At 42.3% G+C, this 26,369-nt stretch overlaps 1 protein-coding gene across 2 annotated transcripts in view; it reads right to left on the bottom strand.

Annotated features, from left to right (window-relative positions):
* ITSN1 (intersectin 1) overlaps window positions 1-26,369 on the bottom strand; it is a 412,894-nt gene that overhangs the window by 319,494 nt on the left and 67,031 nt on the right. For both annotated transcript variants that reach the window (XM_033949572.1, XM_033949571.1), the window contains exons 5-6: window positions 25,072-25,135; window positions 11,465-11,625 (exon numbers count right to left, since the gene is read on the bottom strand). In XM_033949572.1, coding sequence (XP_033805463.1) covers window positions 11,465-11,625; window positions 25,072-25,135 — 225 coding nt within the window. The remainder of the gene's footprint in view (window positions 1-11,464; window positions 11,626-25,071; window positions 25,136-26,369) is intronic.

The raw sequence follows: 26,369 nt of genomic DNA, 5'->3' as shown, positions 1-26,369 counted from the left end.
TTCATCGCTTAGAATTTGGAATAAGCGATAAATCAAATCAACTATAATAAAAGGCTAAGCGCGCATGCGCTGTTGAAAGATCGCGATTCCTGGTGGCGTGAGGTGTGCTTCTGTGCCAGTCCTCACGGCGCCTGCGCTAGCTGGAGGCACGTGAGTGTGCAGAACACGCCAGCGACTCCTCCCTCCCGCTGCTGCTCCTGTTCAAAGCGGCCTGCTGAGGTTCGCCAGCCGCTGTAGCAAACCTCGCAGGCCGCTCTCCACTTTTTCGACATGGTGCTGAAGAAGGAGCCAGGGTTGCCGCTGCTGCCACACTCGCAGTCTTACTGCAGCCCTGCCCACCACCATTAAGCAGGAGAACCTGCTCGACGATCTGGGCCGAGAGGTGAACAATGCAACCCCTGTCCTAGACCGACACCAGCTCCAGTTGGAGGGATGGAGGGAGGGTAAGAATGGGAGGGGGGGTGGAAACGGAAGGGGGCCACGGGGCAGGAAGGCATTGCACAACAGGGGACCAGGGGGAGAGGGAAAGGGGGTTGCTTTGGGGGAAGGGGGGCAAACAGCAATCATCAGGGGGGAACAGAAGGGGGCCACGGAGCACGCAGGCATGGCACAACAGGGGGAGAGGGAAAGGGGGCTGCTGTGGGGGGAGGGATGTGCTGGGGGCAGACAGCAATCATCGGGGGGGAGCACAAGAGGGCCATGGAGCACGCAGGCATGGCACAATAGGGGGAGAGAGAAAGGGGGCTTCTGTGGGGGGAGGGATGTGCTGGGGGCAGACAGCAATCATCAGGGGGGAACAGAAGGGGGCCACGGAGCACGCAGGCATGGCACAACAGGGGAAGAGGGAAAGGGGGCTGCTGTGGGGGGAGGGGTGTGCTGGGGCAGACAGCAATCATCGGGGGGGGGAGCAGAAGAGGTCCACGGAGCACGCAGGCATGGCACAACAGGGGGGGAGGGGTATGCTGGGGGGCAGAAAACAATAATGCTTTGCTCTGAGAGGGGGGGGGGAGAAGGAGGCCAAGGAGAGACAGGCAGGCATGGCACAACAGAGAAATACAGGTAGGCAGGTGGCCAGGGAGAGACACAGACAGAATGAATGACAGACAGACAGCGTCCAAGGAAAGAGAGACAAAGAAAAAACCCAGACAGACAGACATCTACTCTAGCACCCGTTAATGTAATGGGCTTAAAGACTAGTTTTATAATAAACTTGAAACTCGCATACATGGTAAAGAGCACCCATTCTGAAGATCCCAGCTGCTCCCCCTTCAGAAGGTGAACAGGGTGGCAGGGAATAGCAAGGGATGCTCAATGTCCTTGGAAACAGGGCCCACTGCAGGGACTGCATATGCACCCTAGTCCAGTCAGCATCATGTACGCCAAGAATTGCAGGTAGTCTCAGCTCACACAATCTGCATCTGTGTCCGCAGTTTCTCTTCTCGGTCCTCCAGAAGGGAAGCCATGTCAAAGAAGACAACCAGATACTCCAGGACCTGTAAAAGACCAAGGTGAATGTTGATCTGATTCACAACCCAACCCAGGAGAGAAATGACCTGAGTGGGAGCCAAACTGCCCTCTGCTACTGAGTCAGCACAAATCAGGCAGTCATTCAAGGAGGGATGAACCTGGATGCCCTGACAAAACAGATGTACAGCCACCACCACTATTAACTTGGAAAAATTGCAGAGGGAAATATAGCCAGACCAAAAGACAATATGTGAAACTGGAAATGCAGCCCCAGCACTGAAGATAACTCTTATAATGGGCTGTGATGGGAATGTGTAGATAGAAGGGCTCTATGAGGTCTAAGGATCTTATGAATTCTCCCGAATGAACCAAGGTGATCACAGACTGGAGGATTTCCAAGTCGAATTGCTGGACCTTCAGACAAGCATTTACTTCCAAGAATGCCTCCTCTAAAGGTAACTAGAAGCACATGGTAACTAGAAGCACATGTTTTTCCATGATGGATCTATATTCAAGGAGGCCAATTTTCAAGCAGCTAACATGCACATCTCTCACTTTACTTGAATTAGAGACAATGGCAAGTCTATCAATGATCTTAACACTTGCCTATCTGGAGGCCAATCTGTTTGGATTAAATCCAAATAAATGTGAATGTATTTGCTTTCCATCTTCCACAAACAACCGTTTTCCCACCCTCCATCGACTCTCACCCACTGAAGTTTTCCAAATCGGTGTGGATATTGGACATTATCTTCGATACCAAATTAACTTTTAGACTAAACTAAACTTTAAGTTTATATACCGCATCCTCTCCATAGAGATGGAGCTTGACACGGTTTAAAGGAATTTTAATATAAGGAAGGAAAAACATAATAAGAGTTAGTGATTATAAAGAGGGTAGCGAGATTTACATTTTTGAGAATAGACAAGTTTTCAGATGCTTTCGGAATAATTGGAAGGAGCCTAGATTCCGCAGCAGGGCAGGAAGGTTATTCCAAAGCGATTTAAAAAAAAAAAAAAAGAGATTTCCCTAATTTTCCTGCATAGATAACGCCTTTTAGCGAGGGGAAAGATAGTTTAAGTTTTTGAATGGATATGGTAGTGTCAGGTCTCGTAGAATTCCAAGATAGTGGAATTAGAGGAGGAAGAATGCCATGCAAGATCTTGAATGTTAGGGAGGCACACTTAAAGTGAAACCTAGAAATTACCGGAAGCCAGTGAAGTTTTGACAGAAGCGGGGAAGCATGATCAAATTTACTTTTTGCGAAGATCAACCTAGCCAAAGATATTCTGGATCTGCTGAAGTCTTTGGAGATTTTTCTTGGTTAGACTTAGATAGATGGAGTTGCAGTAGTCCAGCCTGGAAAGGATGATTGATTATACAAGGACAGCAAAATGTTGTTGGTGGAAGCAGGATCTCACTTTTCTCAACATGTGGAGACAAAAAAATCATTTTTTTACCAGAGTGTTGAGATGGTCGTTGAATGATAGTGTAGAGTTAATAATGATGCCCAAAACTTTGCTTGAGAATTCAATTTGCAGTGTGGGACCAGAAGATAATGAAATGAGTGTGGGTAGCTGATCTAATTTTGGGCAAAGCCAAAGTAATTTTGTTTTGGACTCATTCAGCTTCAATTGTACAGTGAGGACCCAGGATTGGAGCTTTGTTATGCATGCTGTTATATTCTCAGTGAGGTTGGTAAGATTTGAATCTATCTCAAGAAGGACAAGGATGTCATCTGCATATGTGTATAGTGTTTCAGAGGGAGATAGTTGGAAAAGTTTCAAAGTAGACATATAGATGTTGAAAAGAATAGGGGACAGAGGTGATCCCTGCTTGACTCCGCATAATGGCTTCCAAGGAGAAGACATGGTGCCATTCATATTAACAGTCTATGAGCGAGAATTTTGAGAACCGGTCTAAGACGATGGAATCAATGTCTATCTCAGAAAGTTGGTAAATTAGAATATCGTGGTGGACAACATCAAAGGCCGCAGATAGATCAAATTGTAATAGGATAGCAAACTTATCACAAGAGTGTAGTTGTTGAACCTTTGAAATTAATGAGGCCAGTAGGAATTCGGTGCTGAAGTTGGGTCTGAAGCCATATTGGCAAGGTAAAAGAATGGAGAATCTCTCCAAATAAGATGAGAGCTGAGTAGATATGATAGACTCTAGCATTTTGGTCAGGAAAGGAATATTCGCTATAGGACGATAGCTAGATGGTGAAAATGGGTCTAGATTGGCTTTTTTCAGTAACGGAATCAGGGCAATGTGACCCATTTCTACAGAAAATAGGCCTGATAGTAAGGCAGAGTTTATAAGTCTGGTGAGAAATGAAATTACCTGTGTGGGAATTTTCTCGTATAGGTAAGAAAGAAACAGGTCCAGGACACATTTGCAAGATCTTAATTTTTGGCACAATTTTGAAACCTGGGCTTCGGATGCATGCTCAAAGACTGTCCAGGATCTGTCTACTGGGATAAGGTTAGTGTCGCTGGGCACCAGAGAATTGTAAGTGACTGCTGATGGAAAAGAGCTTCTTCTAGTAGAAACCTTTTCATTGAAAAATTTTGCTAGGTCATCTGCTGCTGGAGAGGAGGAGAGTATAGAGGAGTCGTTTTTAGAGGTTAAGGTTAAACAATGTACTGCTTTGGTTATTAGATCTGATGATTTTATCACCGTAGAAATTCTTCCCTCCAAGACAGTCTATCCATAGGGGATTTAAATTTTTTCCATTTACGTTCCAGTATTCAGCATTTCTGCTTGAGTTATCTGTGGTATGGAAGATACCAGGGGGCCTTAAGGGATTAGGAGACAGTCTTAGTAGATAGAGGAGCAAGAGAGCAGTAGGTAGTCTCAGAGAGGTTTACCCAGTTGTGCCAGTTGGCTTCTGGAGCATTGGGCTTGGGACAGAAGGAAAACTGATTAAGAAATTGGGTCTAGAACTGTTCACTCGCAATTGTTTTGCGGAAGGTAATGGATTTAGAGGCATGGGGTTGAACCCCAAGGTGAGACATGAAAATGGGGAGACAGTAGGTACCTAAAAAGTGGTCAGACCAAGGGACTTATTCCCAAACACCTTTGGCTGAAGTTTGGTAATCAGTAAGGTCAAGGAAACTGATGATGTCTAGAGTGTGCCCCTTTTCATGGGTTGGAGAGAACTCAGGAGAGAGAAAACACAGAGAAGTGAGAAAGTTGTTGAATTCAATCACATCCTTACTAGTGTTTTTGTCTAGGTCAGGGGTCTGCAACCTTTAAGACATAAAGAGCCACTTGGACCCGTTTTCGAAAAGAAAAAAAAACTTGGAGCCGCAAAACCATTATAAAACAAATCTAACACTGCATATATTGTTTCTTATCTTAATGCTATATACAGGATCACTAAATTGAAAATAAAATCATTTTTCCTACCTTTGCTATTTGGTGATTTCATGAGTCTCTGGTTGCACTTTCTTCTTCTGACTGTGCATCCAATCTTTCTTCCTTTCTTTCAGCCTCCTGTATGTTTCCTCTCCTCCAGACCTCATTCTCTCCCCCAACTTTTTCTTTCTGTCTCCCTGTTCCCCCTTCTTTCTGTCTCCGTGCCGTCCCCCAAGCCACTCGGTTTGCTGCCACCGCAATCGGGGAACAGCCCCCAAGCCACCGCCGTCCCAAGCTTTCCCTGCAGAAGTGTTGCGCTGACCAGCATTCCGCTCCTTGACGTCAATTCTGACGTAGGAGAGGAAGTTCCGGGCCAACAAGGCATTTCTCCTCATTCCATCCAGCCTGAGCCCCATCTCTCCTTGATCCAGCATTTCCCTTCTGTGTCTGTCAGAATTACCATTCCACCTATTTTCCAGCATCACCCTCACCACATTTTCAGAATCTTCATTTGTCTCTGTCCTTATCTTTACGCCATGTTCACCATTTGCCCTTTCAATGTCTTTATCTCCCCCCCCCCCCACTTTTTCAGCATTACTTCTATGTCTCTATTTCACCTCCTCTTCATGTCCCCTCTGTATCTCTATCCTTATTTAGTAGGTCCTGCTTACCCTTTCTCTTCTTTGTGTCACTATCTCCATTTTCAGCTTTCCCCCCTTTTCCTTTGTTACTGCACCCTGTAGCTAGAATCTTTCCACCCTCCCTCCACTCCGGCCCAGCCCAGTATGAAATATTTCCTTTTGTTTCCTTCCCCTCTCTCTTTCTCTCTCTCTTCTCCTCCCTCACCCACGAGTCCTGCATCTGGCCCTCTCCCTTCTACCTGCACCTGGCAACACCCCCCTGCTCCGCGGCTCTCTTCAGCAACTCGTCAGCAGCGGTGATCAAGACAAGCTGCCGACATCGAGGCCTTCCCTCTACGAGTCCCGCCTTTGTGGAAAAAGGAAGTTGAAACAAGCGGGACTCGCAGAGGGTAGGCCCCGACGTCAGAAGCTTGTGTCGATCGCTGCTGCTGAGTTGCCGAAGAGAGCCGCGGAGCAGGGGATGTGGCCGGAAGCAGGTAGAAGGGAGAGGGAGATAGGAAGGCTGTAGATCTCCGGAGCATGACACCGACCCCGGCCAGGATGATTTCTTTTTCAGGCGACACCTTACAAGTCCAGCGTCGCGGCGGGAAATAGCCATGCTGAGCAGTGAGCTCAGCACTACACAGATGAAAGCCTTGCTTGCTGATTGGTCCGGCGGCACGGCGGGGCGGGGCCGCCGGACCAATCAGCAAGCAAGACTTTCATCTGTGTATGTGCTGAGCTCACTGCTCAGCATGGCTATTTCCCGCCGCGACGCCGGACTTGTAAGCTGCATGCCTGCGTGACACACTACCGGAGCCGCAGCAAAGGTGGAAAAGAGCCGCATGCGGCTCTGGAGCCGCAGGTTGCCGACCCCCGGTCTAGGTGGAGATTAAGATCACCAATAATCAGTAATCTTTTAAATTTTAGGAAAGCGCTTGTTATGATCTCAAAAACGAGTTTGGAGGATTTATTCCAAGGGATTGGTGGATGATATAGTAACAGAATACCCAATGGGTGATATAGTAACAGAATACCCAATGGGTGATAGTGGAGCTCATTGTTGACTGGAGCTAGCATATATTCTAGTGATGTGTTGCTACCCTTTTCGAGGAGCTGTACGTCAAAGAATGATTTGTAGAGAAGTGCCAGGCCTCCTCCTTTCCAGCAATTAGACCATAGACTGATTCAGTTGTTCAGGCCTCCTTTTTCACACTACAGCAAAACCACTCCATATTGAATCCAGAACTTCTGCGTCCATTGATCCATGCTATTGTACTATCACATTTAGATAACTGCAACTCATTATATGCTAGTATTCCTTTTTCTTCCCTCAAGAGATTGTAGTCTATTCAGTCCAACATGGTTAAACTATATCCAGCATTTCATTTTGATCAGGTTACTCCTCTTCATAAACCTGAACTCTGGCTCCCTCTGTCTGCAAGAATTTCCTTTAAAGTACGCATTATGGTATATATGTCAAGACTAGACACTACACCTTCATACTTCCGCAGACTTATTCCATATTCACCAGGGGTGTCAAAGTCCCTTCTTGAGGGTTGCAATCCAGTCAGGATTTCCCCCATGAATATGCATGAGATCTATTAGCATACAATGAAAACAGTGCATGCAAATAGATCTCATGCATATTCATTGGGGAAATCCTGAAATCCTGACTGGATTGCAGCCCTCGAGGAGGGACTTTGACAACCCTGATATACACCCTCCCACTCCCTCAATTAGCTGATTCTAATCTCCTCTGCCTCCCACCATTGTCAGAAATTCAGCTCACCATTTCACATCACTCTGTTTTCCGTTACATTGGTCCAAAGCTTTAGAATGATCTTCCAGTAAAGAATTCAGCAACTTCTTAAATGAGAAAATAAGAAGACTACAGAAATATAAGACTAAATGACAACATATCTATAGACAAACACAAAGGGGAAACCAGGGACAAAATGGAAGAGTTCAAACCAGTCACAGAATTCCAAGTGAAGAAACTACAGAGAAGAGTGAAACCAGTCCCACCATCCAATTGGCCATGCCACTGAGGACAGGACGCAATGACTAAACACATGATCAAGACAGTCCTAGAGAAAATCTTTAGATGGTTCCAAGTAAACGGTCTAGTAGCTAACAAAGAAAAGACAGAACTACTTCTCATAAATAAATGGGGAGGAAACAGTCCTGGCTTCCACTTAATACTAAACAGCAATAACATAGAACCATCCAAAAATGGGGTGAGAAACCTATGTGTATGGCTGGACCCAAGCCTAGACATGACAACACAGATCCAAAGCATTGTCAAAAATGCTTATGGCAAACTCTACTGGGTTAGAGGATTGAAACTCTACTTTTCCCACCAAGCAATGTATTCACAATCTTTGACTGCACTGCAACCCTGCTAGATTTACAGAAATACATGATCAGACAGATCCAAACAGAACATAACACCACAGCAAGATTTTTGCTAGGTAAATCAAGACAGATGAGTGCCACCCCGCTACTGAAAGAGTTACACTGGCTCCCGATTGAGAGCAGGGTGAAATTCAAAATGTTATTGCTGACATACAAAACAGTTCACCTCTCAGAACCGCAATACTTAGCAGTCAGACTACAAATCCAGACACCCTACGCATTCTGCGTTCAAGCCAAGAGTCCCTACTACAAAAACACTCCTTCAAAGAAATCAAATACAAAAGCACCAGGGCAAGAATGTTCTTGGTAATGGCTCCAATGCCCTACCGAAGGAATTAAAGCTAGAAAAGGACATCGGAAAATTCAAGAAAGGGATAAAGACTATCCTTTTCTCAGACTACTTTAACTGAAATTATGAAGTTGACAGAGAGAGGAAGCTAGAACTTTCAGGGATGCATGTAAATAGGAAAATACTTTTAAAACCAATAGGAGGAAACATTTTTTCAGTCAGAGAATAGTTAATCTCAGAAATGCAGTGGGGCTTGGTTTTATTTCTAAGTTCTGCAGCCAAGGCTGGAATAGATGCACAACCCACAAGAGAAGCTTCCAGAGATTATTGTACAAGAACTCTGTATAGAGCTCATGTGTTGTAACACCTAGCAGAAGCTCTTTTTAACTGTACTGCAACACCTCTACAGAAGCTCATGTAAATTGTTCTGAATTGACTTCTCCAGTCATTAGTAGCAGTATAGAAGCTCTCAATAAACATAAGGAACCTCACCATCACTACAGAATTCAAAAAAGCTCTCAAAACATATTTGTTCTTACAGTCCTTTGGTGTTTAGCCTTTTCTCTGTTTTAAGATACATGTATGATTTGCATTAATTAACAGATTGTGATGTAAGCATATCCCAAGGATCCCCACTATCCCCTAATCTCTTCAACCTCTACACTGCCTCCCTCGGTACCCACCTGGACAAACAAGGCATCATTTCCTACAGCTATGCAGATGACATTACAATTCTCATACCTTTCGATCAACCACAGCCCTCCATGACAGCAACACCAAATTGAACACTTGAAACAATGGCGACTTGGATGAAAGACCACAAACTGAAATTGAACCCAGACAAAACAAAATTCATCCTCCTCGAAAACAACAAAATCCCAACCATAACCAACATAGAAATCAATGCAATTAACTACCCCATACAACCCACCCTAAAACTACTGGGAATGACAATAGACAGATGCTGTACCATGCAACCGCAAATCAATAAAACTATATAGAAATCTTTCGCAGTCATGAGAAACCTAAGACAAGTTCGTAAATTCTTCAAGATTACACAATTCCAGCTCATAGTACAATCCCTAATACTAGATCTACCAGACTATTGCAACATCCTCTATCTCCCCTGCCCTGTAACAATAACAAAACAATTACAAACAATTCAAAACACAGCACTGAGTCTCATCTACTCATTGAGGAAACACGACCACATTACAGAGGCATACCTTAATTCACACTGGATTCCAATTCCAGCAAAAATACTATTCAAATTCTATTGTCTACTATTTAAAACTATAAACGGAGACAGCCCAACCTACCTGAACAACCGCCTCATCCAAACCACCTCAACCAGGCATAGGAAAACTCACATCCCATTCATACACCCTCCAATCAAAGAAGTTAAAAGGAAAAAACTATATGATGGCCTCCTGGCCACTCAAGCAGCAAAACTTGACAACCAAATCTCCAATCTACTGATAGCGCCACCAGACTACAAAACATTCAGAAAAAAAATAGACTATACTGTTCAAGAAATTCCAGAAAAAGACCTAACACCACAAGTCCTCTTCCTTCCCTCCACTAACTCCCCAATCCCCCGAAAAACCTACTCTACTCTTTATTTTCCCTGAAAATGACCAGACATCTTTTGTAACCCACCTTCTATAACTCTTTTGTAATCCGCCTTGAACCGCGAGGTAATGGCAGAATAGAAATCCCTAATGTAATGTAATGTACTGCAACACCTCTACAGAAGCTCATGCAAACCGTTCTGAATTAACTTCTCCAGTCATTAGTAGCGGTATAGAAGTTCTCAATAAACATAAGGAACCTCATCACCACTACAGAATTCAAAAAAGCTCTCAAAACATATTTGTTCTTACAGTCCTTTAGTGTTTAGCCTTTTCTCTGTTTTAAGATACATGTATGATTTGCATTAATTAACAGATTGTGATGTAAGCTAATTTTTGTGGAATTTATTTTCTTTATTTATGATTTTATGTATATATTTTATTATGAAACAAAAAAACAGAGGAACTGGAAACTCAATTCACAATCAGATAAATAAATATTCCAGTAATAGTGCACACTGGTGGAACATGCTCAATAACTTCTTAACCCCTTATAAGCATGCAATTGCAGGTTAACTTCAAGCCACTACAACTTTATAGGTGCTACAAAGCTAGCATTGCTTTGAGACTTGAAAGGAGAGCTTACATTGTTCAATAGCTCACTTTCAATTGCATGCTTATAAGGGGTTAAGGTATTGAGCATGTTCCACCAGTGTGCACTATTACTGGAATATGTATATTTTATTATGTACACTGCCGTGATGCTTTTCTTGGCCACCTGGTGGTTTTTAAAGATAAGATAAAGATAAATAAATTGTTTTGCTAAAAAAAATTTGCAATGTATATTAAAACATAGCCCAAAAGTAGCTATGCAAGATGGTGCGTAAACCCCATTATTGCTTCTGTTTTGCTACATTATTGATCACTCTGATGTTTCAGAATCATATTAGGAGATTCTATAACAAATTCTCTGCTTAGGTTTATGATGTCATTTTTGCACAGTTGGGGAGGGGGGTTGAGAGGTATCAAAGTCTGTGAGACACAGATATATCTACAAGCAAACCTATGCAGTCTATGGTCCGAATTTTCTCCCACTTATCCCAATCCATTCTGTTAGTCAGAAAACTGCATTTCCAGAATGTGCAAGGAGGGGACAAAGACTTTAAAATTAATATACTTGGGTTTCCTAAGTAATTTAATGCAGCAACATGTTTCTCTCTCCTGTCCTTCAAGGTATATTATAAACCCAGCAAGGAACATCAAACAAAAAGATAAATTGTGAGCCCATTGGGACAGACAGGGAAAAATGTATGAGGACCTGAATAAATTCATGTAAACTGTTCTGAGTTCCCCTGGGAGAACAGTATAGAAAACTGAATAAATAAATAAGTCAGTCAGTCAATTAAGCATGAGAACAAATTCTGCTGTCACTCAAATGCTGATGTAACTGTGAGGGATTCCAAGAGCAACAATTAAGCCAGTGCCTGGAAAACTTTCATATTTACTAGAAGCTTTAATTACAGAAAGGCAGAAATTAACAAAGAAAAAGGAAGATTCTTATTTTCTCAGCTTATTAATTTTTTTTTCAGAGCAATATAGGATTTCCACCAATAATTCTAGTACAGCTTAATACCACATAAAAGACAAATGAGTTACTCAATCTATTGTCTTTTAGCATTTGAATGCATAATTCACCATATCGCAAAAGAATAGCAAAATCAAACCATGGACTAACCGAATCCTGCTGAACTAGGAATAGCGACAGGTGGTTGCTTCATGATAGGAGGCAATGCAGAGGGCAGCTGGTAACCTTGAAGTTTCAGTTTGATAAGTTTCATAGCTATGGAAAACTCCAACTGGTCCATCCTTCCATCATTATTCATGTCAGCCAAAGCCCTGTGAATAGAGAAGTTATAAAAAATGCATCAAAAAGCTTTTTCATCTAGAGACACAGCAACATGCCCAAAAGAAATCAAAGAATTTACCATGAAAGATGACATTACAGAATGCATATTACAAAAAAAACATATATAAATACACCACAAAACCAGGGCTGTGGAGTCGGTAGATAAATGTTCCGACTCCTCAGTTTTTTGTACTTCTGACTCAGACTCCTCAGTTTTTTGTACTTCTGACTCCGACTCCGATTCCCCGATTCCTCTGTATTAATATGCGAATGTATTTTATACATTCCTCGAAGGAAAGAAAGGCAACATACATGTCATTACCACAGAAACTACTGCTTTAAGTGACGAAAACAAAACTCAACGAGCCACAATCTCCGTTGGTTTGCTTGCTCGTCACCGTTCAACTCATGGACACAAGGAACGATTTCTTTACCGAATCGTTACTGGCGATGAAAAATGGTGCCTGTACATCAATATGAAGCAGCGTAAGGAATGGCTTAGCCCCGGTAAACAAACAACCCCGCGCATGAAACAAGATCTTCATCCGCGTAAAAAGATGTTGTGCTTATGGTGGAAGAGCTTGGTTGGATGAATTTTTCGAGTCTACACCAGGTGATTTCTATCAACGAGGTATTGAAAACCTTGTTGAACGTTGGAAATAAGTTGGTTTTTTTTTTTGTATAAATATTTTTTTTTTTTTTTTTTTTACTACATACTACAAGATCAGCATCTATGAGTCAAACATGGTTGTTTTTATTACATAGAGTTTTATGGACCCCTACGAGATTACAAAAATTAGATAGTAGTAGATCTAATAGATGCTGGCATTGTAAGATAGAAGTGGGGACATTAGACCATTTACTATTCTTTTGTCCCTGCATTAATTCCTTTTGGAAATTAATTTGGCCCCAAATTAATAATTTATTAGAAAATCATGTTGGACTATCATATGATACAATATTATTTGGAACAGCAATGAGAACACAAAGTCCGATTTCTGCTGATAATAATAAACTTTTATTAATTTTAACAGGGGTAGCCATACAGCAAATTACTCAGAACTGGAAGGATTACACTAAATTGAATTACACTTTTTGGTGGAATTCAATTTGTCATATATATAAAATGGAAAAAGTACTGGCATTACAACAAGGTTATATTAACAAATTTAATAAAATATGGAGACCATTGACAATTTATTCCACTGATCAGATATAATAACACATGTATAGAACATATAGAAGGGGTAGAGAGGGAAAACTATTGTAATATTAATATGATATAAATTCTGAAAAAGGGTTTATTTAATTCACATTGTAAGAAAATTTAATGATAATTTCAAGTGTTTTTTTGTATAATTGAATATATTACATGTATTTCACTTGATGTAAGAATTTAAAAAAAAAGAATAAAAAAAAAAAAAGGAAATAAGTTGTAAACAACAAGGGAGAATACATTTATAAGTATTGGTGCTCCGAATTGTGCGTTGCGTGCCATATAGTGAAGCACGTGTTCGTTTTGCGGTTACGTGAGGCACTGCATGCATTGGTCTTTATTCTTACAGTAGAGAAGTCATTAATTATAACTTTTTGTGAATTGGGACATTTAAACTTGCTTTTTTTTAATTCCAATCTAAATTTAGTCGGAGTCGGTGCATTGTTTGGCAACTCCGACTCCGACTCCAGGTACCCGAAATTTCCTCCGACTCCGACTCCACAGCACTGCACAAAACACAACAGATGAAACAGTACATATCATACAATTTGGAGAAGAGCAGATGTGGGTCCTAGTCACAAAAGTGGTCGCAGAGATGAAGCGGGAAGCTACAGGCCAGAAAGCCTCACTTCAGTTATTGGAAAAATAATGGAAGCATTGCTGAAAGAAGGGATAGTGAAATTCCTAGAATCTAATGGGTTACAGGATCTGAGGCAACATGGCTTTACTAAAGGTAAATCGTGCCAAATGAATCCGATTTATATTTTTTGATTGGGTGACCAGAGAATTGGACCAAGGGCATATGCTAGATGTAATTTACTTAGATTTCAGCAAAGCCTTTGACACGGTTCCTCATAAAAGGCTCTTGCAGGCTGAAGTTAGGACCCAAAGTGGTGAATTGGATTAGAAACTGGTTGACGGACAGACACCAGAAGGTGGTGATTAATGGAATTCGGTCAGAGGAAGGAAAGGTGAGTAGTGGAATCCCTCAAGGATCGGTGCTGGGGCCAATCCTGTTCAATATGTTTGTGAGCGACATTGCCGAAGGGTTAGAAGGAAAGGTTTGCCTTTTTGCAGATGATACCAAGATTTATAACACAGTAGACACCAAGGAGGGAGTGGAAAACACGAAAAAGATCTGCAAAAGTTAGAGGAATGGTCAAATATCTGGCAACTAAAATTCAATGTAAAGAAGTGCAGAGTAATGTATTTGGGGATTAGAAATCGGAAAGAGGTCTATGTGCTGGGAGGTGAGAGGCTGATATGGATGGATGGGGAGAGGAACCTTGGAGTGATAAGTGTCTAAAGATCTAAAGGCATAGAAACAGTGTAACAAGGTGAAGGCTGTTTCCAGGATGCTAGGATGACCAGTAGAAGAAAGAAGGTGGTGATGCCCTTGTACAGCTTGATGGTGAGGGCCCCACTTAGAGTTTTGTGTTCAGTTTTGGAGACTGTATCTGGCAAAAGACATAAGAAGACTTGAAGTGGCCCAGGGAAAGGCGACAAAAATGGTAGGAGGTTTGTGATGAGGAGAGACTAGCAGCCCTGAATATGTATACCCTAGAGCACATATGTCAAACACAAGGCCCAAGGCCCAAATCCGGCCCACCTGGCCATTTTATGTGGCCCTTGGTGACTGTGTCACATCTGAGTGCCTGACTGTGCAGCCCCGGTCCCAGTGGCACTACAAGCACCTGAACGCACTGCCCCTCTCCCACCAGCATTCCAAGCTCCTCAGCATGCTGTCTCAGTACCCATTTGCAGGCAGAAGGACCCAGTCCCAGTGTAAATGCTAGGTTGGAGCAGGGTGCTCCACAGAAGTGCCTGACCACACCACAGGTGTCTCAGGGCGAGGAAGGATCTATACTTCTACTAAGACTAAGTATCTTAATAGAAAATTCAGCCCTTGACTTAGCCTGTGTTTTAGATTTCAGCCCCTTACGTGACTGAGTTTAACACTCCTGTCCTAGAGGAAAGGAGGGACAGGGGAGATATGATTCAGACGTTCAAATACTTGAAAGGCATTAACGTAGAACAAATTTTTTTCCAGATAAAGGAAAAAGGTAAACAGAGGGCATAATTTGAGGTTGAGGAGTGGTAGACTCAAGAATAATGTTAGGAAATTCTTCTTTATGGAGAGGGTGGTTGATGCATGGAATGCGTTCCCGAGGGAGGTGGTGGAGAGGAAAACAGTGAGAGAGTTCAAACAAGCGTGGGAACACAGAGAATCTCTAATCAGAAAATAAAGGGTATACATTGAAGGAACTAAGGTCAGTATTTGGTAGACTTGCCCAGTCTATGTCCCGTATATGGACATTCAGTTGAGGACGGGCTGTGGAGGGCTTTGATGGTTTAGATGAGTGAGTTTTGACGGCAACTCAAATAGATAGAACCTAAGCACACTACCGGGCAGAGCTCTGGGTTTCTGGCCCAGAAATATCTAAGAAAAAGGACCATTTAAAGTAAATGATTAATTTATAGAGCATGTATGGTTGGGCAGACTGGATAGGCTTTTCGGGTCTTTATCTGCCGTCATCTACTATACTGGCAAACTCCCCAAATGTCTTAAAAACGTAGCAGCAAAACTAGAATTGATGTGCAGGTGCAGGGATATAAAAGTGATCTGTACAGGATGACAGTCAGTGATTGAGTCAAGATTACAATGGGGGAAAGGGAGGGAAGAGACAAGGGTCAGTCACTGAGGGAGAGAGGCTAGTCACCATGGGAAGAGGGGGAGAAATGCTGGTCACAATGGGAGAGGAATATTTGAATATAAGTCCTTGGCTTATATTCAAGCTAACATTTACCTTCTCTTTTTTTAGGGGAAAAATCTTCTTCTCTCATATTTAGATGGATTTATATTCGAGTATATATGATAGCATGAACTTAGCAAATCAATCTGATTTTAGGGTGAGCCAGAAGAAACAATAATAAAAAGGCAAGGCATGTGGTATATTATCAAATACATTTCCTGTGCACATTTCCTCCTTATACTTGTATAGTGTTTGTGCAATGTCTTGTATAGCACTTATTCACAGGTCACATCACATTCATACATCAAGTGTTATTTATATTTTGTGTTTCTGCTCAGGTGAGCTTACATTGTACAGCTGTGTCCCGCAAACCTTTCAGCTTGGCAGCACACTAAACTCGGTGCCCTGGCTGGAAGGCATCCGGAAGTGTGCGGAGGCCCTCTGGACGCAACCCTGAACCTGTCACTTTGCTTGTGGGGGATCCTGGAGACGCTTGAAATCTATCGTCAGTTGCTTGAAGATATTCCGCTTCTCTATTGGGAGCCAGTGAGCTTTGATCAGTTCTGGGGAAATGTGGTTGAAGGGGCAGAGGATTTTTAGTAGTCTCACTGCAGCATTTTGTTTTCTTTGTAGTCGCTGCAGTTCCTTGACTGGCAGGTCTGAATATAGGCCGTTACAGTAACATAGAAACATAGAAATAGACGGCAGATAAGGGCCACGGCCCATCTAGTCTGCCCACCCCAACGACCCTCCCCTACCTTTCTCTGTGAATAGATCACACGTGTCTATCCCATTTGGCCTTAAAATCAGGCACGCTGCTGGCCTCAATAACCTGAAGTGGAAGACTATTCCAGCAATCAACCACCCTTTCAGTGAAAAAGAATTTCCTGGTGTCCCCGTGCAGTTTCCCGCCCCTGATTTTCCACAGATGCCCCCTTGTTGCCGCGGGACTCTTGAAAAAGAAGATATCTTCTTCCACCTCGATGCGGCCCATGAGATACTTGAATGTCTCGATCATGTCACCCCTCTCTCTGCGTTCCTCGAGTGAGTACAGCTGCAATTTATCCAGCCGTTCCTCGTACGGGAGATCCTTGAGTCCCAAGACCATTCTCTGGACCAACTCCAGTCTCAGCACATCCTTACGGTAATGCGGCCTCCAAAATTGCACACAGTATTCCAGGTGGGGCCTCACCATGGATCTATACAATGGCATAATGACTTCAGGCTTACGGCTGACGAAACTCCTGCGTATGCAACCTACGATTTGCCTTGCCTTGGATGAAGCTTGCTCCACTTGATTGGCAGTCTTCATGTTCTCACTGACGATCACCCCTAAGTCTCATTCTGCTTCAGTTCTTGTTAGGATCTCGCCATTAAGGGTGTAAGTCTTGCATGGATTTTGGCTGCCCAAGTGCATGACTTTGCATTTTTTGGCATTGAAGCTGAGTTGCCAGGACCTAGACCAGCGCTCCAGTAGGAGTAGGTCGTGCATCATGTTGTCGGACATTGAATTTATGTCTGTTGTGCTTTTGCCCACTACATTGCTTAGTTTGGTGTCATCGGCGAATAATGTTATTTTACCTTGCAGCCCTTCTGTCAAGTCTCTTATAAAGATGTTGAATAGGATTGGGCCCAGGACCGAGCCCTGCGGCACTCCACTGATTACCTCCATCCAGATGCGAAAGCACAAAGGCACATAGCAGCTGGATAAAGTCCGTGTCAGTGAAGTATCGATGGAGGTGTTTCAGTTTTTGCAGATAATACAAGGAGGAAGACACTACCTTGGATATTTCGGCTGATAAAGACAGGTTGGCATCTAATATGATGCCTAGGCTGCAAACTTGGTCTTTGGATCTGAGGATGGTGTTATCCCATGTGAGGGATGGTTGAGGGAGTAGATAGGATACTTTATGTATCCATAGCATCTCGGTTTTTGATGGGTTTAGTTGGAGCTTGTTGGATGTCATTCATGTTTTGATCTCTCTCAAACAGGTTTGTAGTTTTCCAGTTGTGAGACCTGAGAGAAACCCAGTGGGACATAAAGCTGTATGTCTAATCTAATCTAATCTAAACCTTAAGTTTATATACCGCATCATCTGCAAATTAATGGATGTAGATTCCATGTTTTGAGGCCTTGTCAATAACCGGATTGAAGTAAAGGTTGAACAGTAGTAGGGGACAATAATGAACCTTGGGGTACTCTGTATTTTGAGGTTTTTGACCTTGAGAGGTGTGAATTTGCAAGGAAGCTCTGTTGTCTTTGGGTCAGAAAGGAGTTGAACCAGGATAGGATAGTGCTTTGTTTCTGATCCTGATCTCAGCTAATCTAGCTAGCAGGATATTGTGCTCTAGGGCAGAGGTGTCAAAGTTGGTCTTTGAGGGCTGCAATCCATTCGGGTTTTTAGGATTTCCCCAATGAATATGCATGAGATCTATTTGCATGCATTGTTTTCATTGTATGCTAATTGATCTCAGGCCACAGCACAGAGTCAGTACTCCTGGATATTATTGATGACAGCTGGTCGATACTCGACAAAGGCAGTGACACCCTATTAGTCCTACTTGACCTCAGCGCTGCCTTTGACACTGTCGACCACCACCTCCTCTTATCCAGACTCTATGACCTTGGAATCAAGGACTCTGCCCTCCAGTGGGTCACCTCCTTCCTTCACCAAAGAACCCAAACAGTCCTACTAGGGATGCACAAATCTAACCCCAAGCCTATCAAATATGGCGTTCCCCAAGGCGCCCTTCTATCTCCCATCCTATTTAACCTCTACATCAGACCTGTCATTGATATAACCCAGAAGTACAACGTTAAAATCCACTCCTATGCCGATGACATCCAGCTGCTCCTCCCGCTAGGCGAAAACCAATCGTCCCAAATCGCCAACCTCCAACACTGCCTCTCTGACATAAAAACCTGGATGACAAACAACAAACTACAGCTGAACGCCTCCAAGACTGAACTTTTATGGATCAGGAAAAAAAGTACCAAATACACACGCCCAACACTGTCATGGGACTCTACCTTACTCGCTGCAGCAGATCAAGTACGCAGCCTAGGAGTAACATTAGACGGCCCTGTCCACCCACATTTCTCAAGTAGTCTCTACCTCCTTTTACTACCTCCGCCAACTGAGAAGGATCAAACCCTACATCTCCACACCTGACCTAGCCCAACTCCTCTACACCTATGTCCTCTCCAGGATGGATTACTGCAACTCCCTATTTAATGGAGTAGCCAAAAAAGATCTCAAGCGCCTCCAGTGGGTACAAAATACAGCAATCCGCCTCCTACACAACCTCAACTACCACGATCCCATCTCCCCAGCCCTCCGCACTGAACACTGGCTTCCAATTAACCAATGCTGTGCATTCAAGGCCCTGGTAATAGTGCATAAAATAATTTACACTACCACCCCTACCTACATAAAATTCAAGCTAACCCTGTACACCCCCGACCGTCTCCTCCACTTGGAAATAGAGAAATACCTATGCATCCCCCTAGGAAAGTCCCTCCTATCAGACACCGCCCGCAAATGCTCCTACAGCCACTTCATCCCCCAACTCTGGAACCAACTCCCCCCACAAATCAGATTACAGAACTCATTGATGATCTTGCGGAAAGTGGTAAAGACCCTACTCTTCAACTAAAATTCCACCACAGTCTACGCCTCACCCCCCTTAAACCCCCCTTCCCCTCTACCCTCTCTTCTCCATTCTAAACTTCTACTTAAATTGCTGTATAGTCCATTCTTAACCTGTACTTGAATTGTAATTAAACTACTGTAGTCTTTGTATTGTCCAAATATACTCTACTGTGAATGTTTGCTTGTAGGCCGTTCTGAGCTACTGGGAGGACGGGATAAAAATCTAAATAAATAAATATATTCATTGGGGAATTCCTGAAAACCCAACTGGATTGCGGCCCTCGAGGACCGACTTTGACACCTGTGCTCTAGGGTGTCAAAGGCTGTGCTTAGGTCCAAAAGGACGAGCAGCACATCTTCACCCTTGTAGTACTAGCAGTCATCTATTATATCGAGTAGAACCATTTTGATGTGAAATCTTCTGAAGCATGGTCGGTGTTTAGATAGGGCAATTTGTTCCTGGTTCCTGTTTCAAGGCCATTTTCTCTAATAGCTTAGACATGAAAGGGAGATTTGAAAATGGTCTGTAGTTGTTGGATAAAGCTGGGTCTAGAGTTGATTTCTTCAGTAGGGGTTTAATCACTGCTGATTTCCAGGGAGCAGGGACCCCGCTATATGCAATGAGGCCTTGATTTGGGGTAGGATTGTGATGCTGAGGGATCCTTAGCTGCTTTCAGTAGGGAGATTGGGCATGGGTCGTAGGCCGAAGGATAAAGGCCACTGTGCTGTTATTATCCAGTTCTTCAGCAGTGCTTTTGACCTAGTAGACTTTGACCAAATGCTAGAAACCTTAAGTCATTTTGGTATTGAACCAACTCCTATGGAACGTAGACCTGGGCGACCACTACCTCAGATTCAGAAAACTGCTAAAAATCTTTTCTGTTCCAAGAAATGGAATAAACCACAAACTAATTCGTAGTTTATTTAGAAAATGTACTGCATTATGTCTAACTCCATTCATTTGCTATAATTCCTGGGTCAACTACACACGGTGCACAGGCACTCCTCAAGTATCCATCCAGCACAAAACTGGCATGATATATTAGTTCAACCACCTGTGGAATCCATCCTGACTGTTTCTAAATCCAACCAAGGTGTTTTGAGGCAGGGAGAGGCTTTTAAAATAAAATTGGGAAATCCATGATGGATGCCATGGCAGTAATTCTGACGCCTAAAATGGCAAAGGGGAGCTGCAAAAATGGACAAAAAATGTCAAAAACAGGATTTTAGGGGAGGGGAACCCTCAAGGAAGTCCCAGAAATTCTTTAAAAAATCCAAATCAATTCTACCCGATGTCTCTCAGACACTAAAGCACAGTTATACTAGGGACAGCAGGCAGATATTCTCACATGTGGGTGACATCATCCATGGAGCCCTGGTATGGACAGTATTAAAAGTGTATCGACACTAAGTTTTTAGAAACTTCGCAACTGCCCACACCGCATAAACGTGAGTGCCTTCCCGCCTGATGTAGGTTCACAGTTTCTCAGTTTTGTAAGCAAGCTAAGAAGCCAACCAGGGGAGGAGGGTGGGTGTGAGAATATCTGCCTACTGTCCCTGGATAACACCCATTATGGTAAGTAACTGTGCTTTATCCCAGGACAGACAGGCAGCATAGTCTCAGATGTGGGACTCCCTAGCTTACTACAATGGGATGGAGGGAGTGTTGGCCATTAAGAGAATACATTTTGTAATACTGCATGGCCGAAGTGACCATCCCATCTGGAATAAGATCTTATGTGCTGTTACATGACCCCCGAGTTGTAGCCGAGCGTGAACATAGCAAAAGGCAATATAGGCTGCCAACCATGTGGAAATAGTTCTCTTGGTTACAGGCCAACTCAACTTGTTAGGATTAAAGGAGATGAACAGTTGAGGAGATGTTCTATGTGCTGTAAGTAATAAGCCAAAGCTTGTTTGCAGGCCAAAGTATGAAGAGCTGTTTCTCCAGGGCAAGAATGAGGCTTGGGAAAGAACATTGGAAGTACAACTGATTGATTCAAATGAAATTCCGTGACTACTTTCAATAGGAATTTAGGATGGGTACAGAGACCTAATTTATCATGGTGGAAAATTGTAAAGGGTGGATCCACCACCAATGCTTGAAGCTCATTCCTCAACGAGTGGAAGTGATGGAGATTAGAAATGCCACTTTCCAAGTGAAATATTTAAGATGAGCCTGAAGACATTGGTTCAAATGGAGGCTTATCAGTCTAGTGATAACAACATTGAGATCCCAAACCACTGGAGGCAATTTGAGAGGTGGTTTGATATTGACAAGTCCTTTCATGGATCTGGAAACATGGGGATGAGCAGTCAGAGATTTATCATTGACTGGCCCATGAAAAGCACTGATAGCACTAAGATGAACTCTGACTGAAGTGGTTTTAAGACCTGAGTCACATAAGTGGAGAAGATAATCCAATACTGAAGAAACAGAAGAGGATGAAGCATCCTGATGATGAAGATTACACCATGTTGAAAACTGTGTCCACTTCTGCTGGAAACACTGCTGTGTAGACGGTTTTCTGGATGCATGTTTGACAGGTCAGAAAGATCAGTATCAGCTGAGGTTATCCTAAGAGGTATGATGCTGTCAGGTGCAACGACTGAAGTTTGGGATGTAAGAGCGACCCTTGATTCTGTGTGAGAAGAGATGGAAAAATCTACAGAGGAAATGGATCTTTGACATTGAGCTGAAGTAGAAGGGAAAACCCACAGTTGTCTGGGACATCAAGAAGCTATGAGGATCATGGTGGCCGACTGCTGCTTGAGTTTGATTAATGTCTTCAGTATAAGAGGAATTGGTGGAAATGCATACAGGAACTTGTGCATCCAATCCAGGAGAAAGGCATCTGCCGCTAGATGATGAGGGGAGTATTGTCTGAAACAGAATTGAGGCAGCTTATGATTGAGAAGGGACACAAACAGGTCTATCTGAGGAGTCCCCCAAAGAGAGAATATTTGTTGCAGTATTGAGGAGTGAAGTGACCACTCGTGTGGTTGAAGAAACCTGCTGAATTTGTTGGCAAGGCTTTTTTCTCTCCTTGGACACAGACCACTTTGAGGTATATGTTTATTTATTTATTTCTAAAATTTATAGACCACCTATTCCTAAGCGATTAACAGTAAAAACATTCACAATAGTTCTAGACAAAATAGATAAAAAACATCTTCAATTACAACTCAATCATATTAGCAGTGTCCCTCGAAAACTGGGGAAGCACCGTATTAGCAAGAAATGTTACAACAAATCATCACAATCATAATTCAAGACGTCCAGATTAACTGGCAGCACAAGATCAGAGAAATTCCTCAACATATAACTCAGGAGTAGGGGAAACTATCTCTATGGCATTCAGATGGAATACAGATTCTATTTCCCAAAGAACGGACATTTGCTGAGAGTTGAAAGAGGACTCTCTTGGAGGATGATTTGGAGGTGTAGTGACAAAATGGAGAGAGTAACCCTCTGGAATGACTTTGAGAACCCACAAATCGGTTGTTATCAGCGTCCAATGTTGATGGTATAATTGGAGCCGATCTTCGATTGGCTGAGGAAGAGGCTGAGAGAGGGGGACAGCAGCTATGCTCTCCATGAGCACATCAAAAAGAATGAGCAGGTTTTTGAGGAGCTGTTGGCTGAGATTTTTGAGGCTGCTATTGTTTCTGCTTCTTCTTCTGAGGTGGACGAGGGACAGAAGGTTTAGCAGAATATCACCTCTGATATGAGGAAACAGGTTTAGATGACTGTGAAGCAGAGGGAAGCTTAGTCTTCATTCTGACCAAAGAATTTTAGTTCTTTTTATGTTGAGTCAACTTTTGCATGGCTACCTCAATAGAATCATCGAAAAGTTCTTCTCACAAACATGGAATGTTTGCCAATCTGTCTTGGAGATTGATGTCCATTTCTGAGACTTTCAATCATGCTAGGCGTCTCATAGCCACTGACATAGCAGATGCTCTAGATGACGTGAAGGCATCATAAGCTGATCTCGCTAAGTACTTTCTAGTTTGGAAAAGAGTGTAAAAGATGTTGTGAAATTCCTGAAAATGTGTGCAGGAATATATTTGTCACAGGTGGGCAATTTTCGTACCAGATGCTAAAGATAACAGGACATGTAGAAATTGTAATTAAGGACCCTGTTTGCTAACATAGAATTTTGGTAAAGGCAACATCCAAATTTGTCCATAGTACGGCCCTCTCAATCTGGTAACACTGAGGCATAGACCCTTGAAGCAAAAGACTTTTTTCAAGGTTGATTCCACAAGTAATGACTGATGTTGAAGCTGTGGTTTATCAAACCTTGGAGAAGAAATGATTCTGTAAGTGGAATCAAGTTTTCTTGGAGCTACCGTGACACTGAGAGGCATTTCCCAATTCTTGAGGAGAGTCTCTTTGAGAATGCCATGCAGTGGTAATTTGAGGAGCTCTTTGGGAGGCTCATCATAGTCCAAAGCTTCCAAGTATTCAGCACTGAAGCCAGAGTCAGCTTCTAGTTTTTCAGGAAAGTCTTTGCCTCAGTTGCCAAACCAGTGAGGTTATCTGCTGATTCAGAATCATATAGAAGATTTGGAGAAGCTGTGCATCTACGGTACCGATCTGAGGAAGACGAAGAGGAAGATCAGTGAACAGCTCTTTTGTTCTTTGAAGTAATTAATAAAGAATGATGCTTTCTTGATCTCAAGCATTAAAGTAGAAGAACGCCGATATCTCAGAGCAGTGGATCGATGCACCGATAGAAAGCTGGACCTTTGATACAATGATCGATATCGGGGAGTAGAACATCGAGCCGAGGATTGACGATGCCTCAGTGAAGATCCATGTCAAAGTTCTTAAGGAGAACAGACTGTGGTACCTTGGGGCCTCATGGCATTATGCTCAGACTGGGCCGGTACCGAGGGAGTTGATGTAAGCACTGGCACTCTGTGCAGTTTGAAAAGATCACCGAGTTCCCTCTGGAAGAACTCATCGAACTTCTCCCTAAATGAAAGCATTGGTACTGTTGGCTTATCTGCTGGAACCATCGGTGCAGCAGCTTGCCTTGGAGAGGGTGACCTCGACGAGGATGCACACCTTGAAGGAGAGATAAGCCGTAATAGTGGTGAACGTTGGTGTCACTGTTTGGTCTGCATCAAGGGACTCGATGCTGTTGTGACCTGTGACGCTAGTTGGGAAGCGGATGGCTTCTTAGCTGGCTTCCCTGATGGTGCAAGATCTCCTGATACCAATGTGGATGTAGGAGTCTTCGATGTCGATGGCTGCGAGATCTCGTCAATGTCAATGGCCACGCTGAACAACTTCTTCTGCTGAAGACAACGGGCTTTGATAGAGCACTTATGTAAGGTGGAACACTGGGCGCAAGTCTTCACCCGGTGGTCAGGACTTAAACATTGAAAATACCAACTATGAGGGTTGGTGACAGATATAGACCACTGACACCTATAGCACTTTTTAAAGCCCGTTAACAGTTTTAACATTGACGGAAAATTGGCTTCAGCAAAATTTAAGTCAAGTTTGGCCTGAGGGAAAACCCCGAAGGCAATGAGAAAAGAAAAAAATTAAGTTTTCTTTTTGACAATTAATTTTTTTTAAATAAAGAAAAGAAATAAGACAAAGAAAAAAGATACACTAGAAAAACTAATTTAAAAAAAACAACATCTAATAAAAATAATATTACAATAGATCATTAATTAGAAATTGAGCATATAGTAACTTTTGGACATGCTATAATTGATATACAAATATATTTCTGGATATATCCATCTTAATTGCTTTCCTACCCCTATAGTACTGAAACTATTTTGACTTACCATATCTGCGCTAATACAGGTTGATGTAAACCAGATTGAAGAAAAAAGTTTCTAGCTTGATCACCTGTGAAAAGAAAACACAATAAGAGAAAATAAAAATTTGACAGATAACCAAATAATGTACCCAGGTTTGGATGTTAGATGGAATTCATTATTAAGTAGTAAAGAGTTTGAAAGGAATTTTTTAGGGTTATTTAAAATTTGGGATTTTAATATTGTTTTGTTTCTGTATTGTAGTGGGTGTCCCCTCCTGAAGAAGCCGAACTCAGCGAAACTCGAGTCAGTGCGTTGCATGTCAAATAGGGTGTTAATGTCCAGGTAGCAAGGCAAGCCAAGCCATGAAATGGAAGAACTGCCAGTCACACTATAAAGCTAAGTACACTGGATTTATATATAAGAGATGGTGATAAAAATATTGCAAAAGTGTGACAAGGCAAGGGTGGTTGGAACATCGATGTGGCTATAATGGTCCGGTGGGAACTCTAGGTAGTATAACACAGGAAAATCAAATCCACAAACACAAAAGCGCACACCAAGGAGTGGAAATGTCCAAAGAAGACTGGTGGACTCGGATATATTTCATAAAAATCCTTTATTTCATACATAAGGATAAAAAAAAAAAAAAAAAAGAATGACACATTTACAGAATGGATTAGAAATACACCAACACATAAACATCAACATAACATTAAATTTCATAAAAATGCATCAAATTTGTTTGGGTGTTCAAATTTGATGCATTTTTATGAAATTTTATTTTTATGTTGATGTTTATGTGATGTATTTCTAATCCATTCTGTAAATGTGTCATTCATTTTTTATTTTTGCATATTTAAAGTTTTTTATTGATGTATGATGTTTTTAATTATTTGGATGTGGTTTTTATCCTTATGTATTTTAATTGGTCTGATTGATTTCATTACTAATACGTTTGTCTATAATTGTAGACTCCTGAGGCAGGCTATCTTGGCTGAAACATGTACATGTCGAGTCATTGAATATCTGTTTTGAAGAAATAAAAAGTGTTTTTGAAGAAACAGAGGATTTTTATGAAATACATCTAAGTCCACCAGTCTTCTCTGTGGCATTTTGGTTATGGGTCTCAGCATATCACATTCAAAAAATATTTTTTTTTTTCAAAATATTATTTTCAATGGGTTGACTTAGTTCAAAGTGGACTTGTATTTGGAGAAATATCCAACACTTTGGAGATGGTGCTATAATAGGGTGCTTATTGGTGAAAGGAGGACTAGCAGTGTTCTTGATGTTGGATACCATTTGGCACAAAATGAAACAGC

Source organism: Geotrypetes seraphini, chromosome 6, assembly GCF_902459505.1.
Source record: "Geotrypetes seraphini chromosome 6, aGeoSer1.1, whole genome shotgun sequence".
NCBI classification, from domain to species: Eukaryota; Metazoa; Chordata; class Amphibia; order Gymnophiona; family Dermophiidae; genus Geotrypetes; species Geotrypetes seraphini.
The sequence above is the reverse complement of the archived record's forward strand: the minus strand, read 5'-3'. Positions and strand labels throughout refer to the sequence as shown.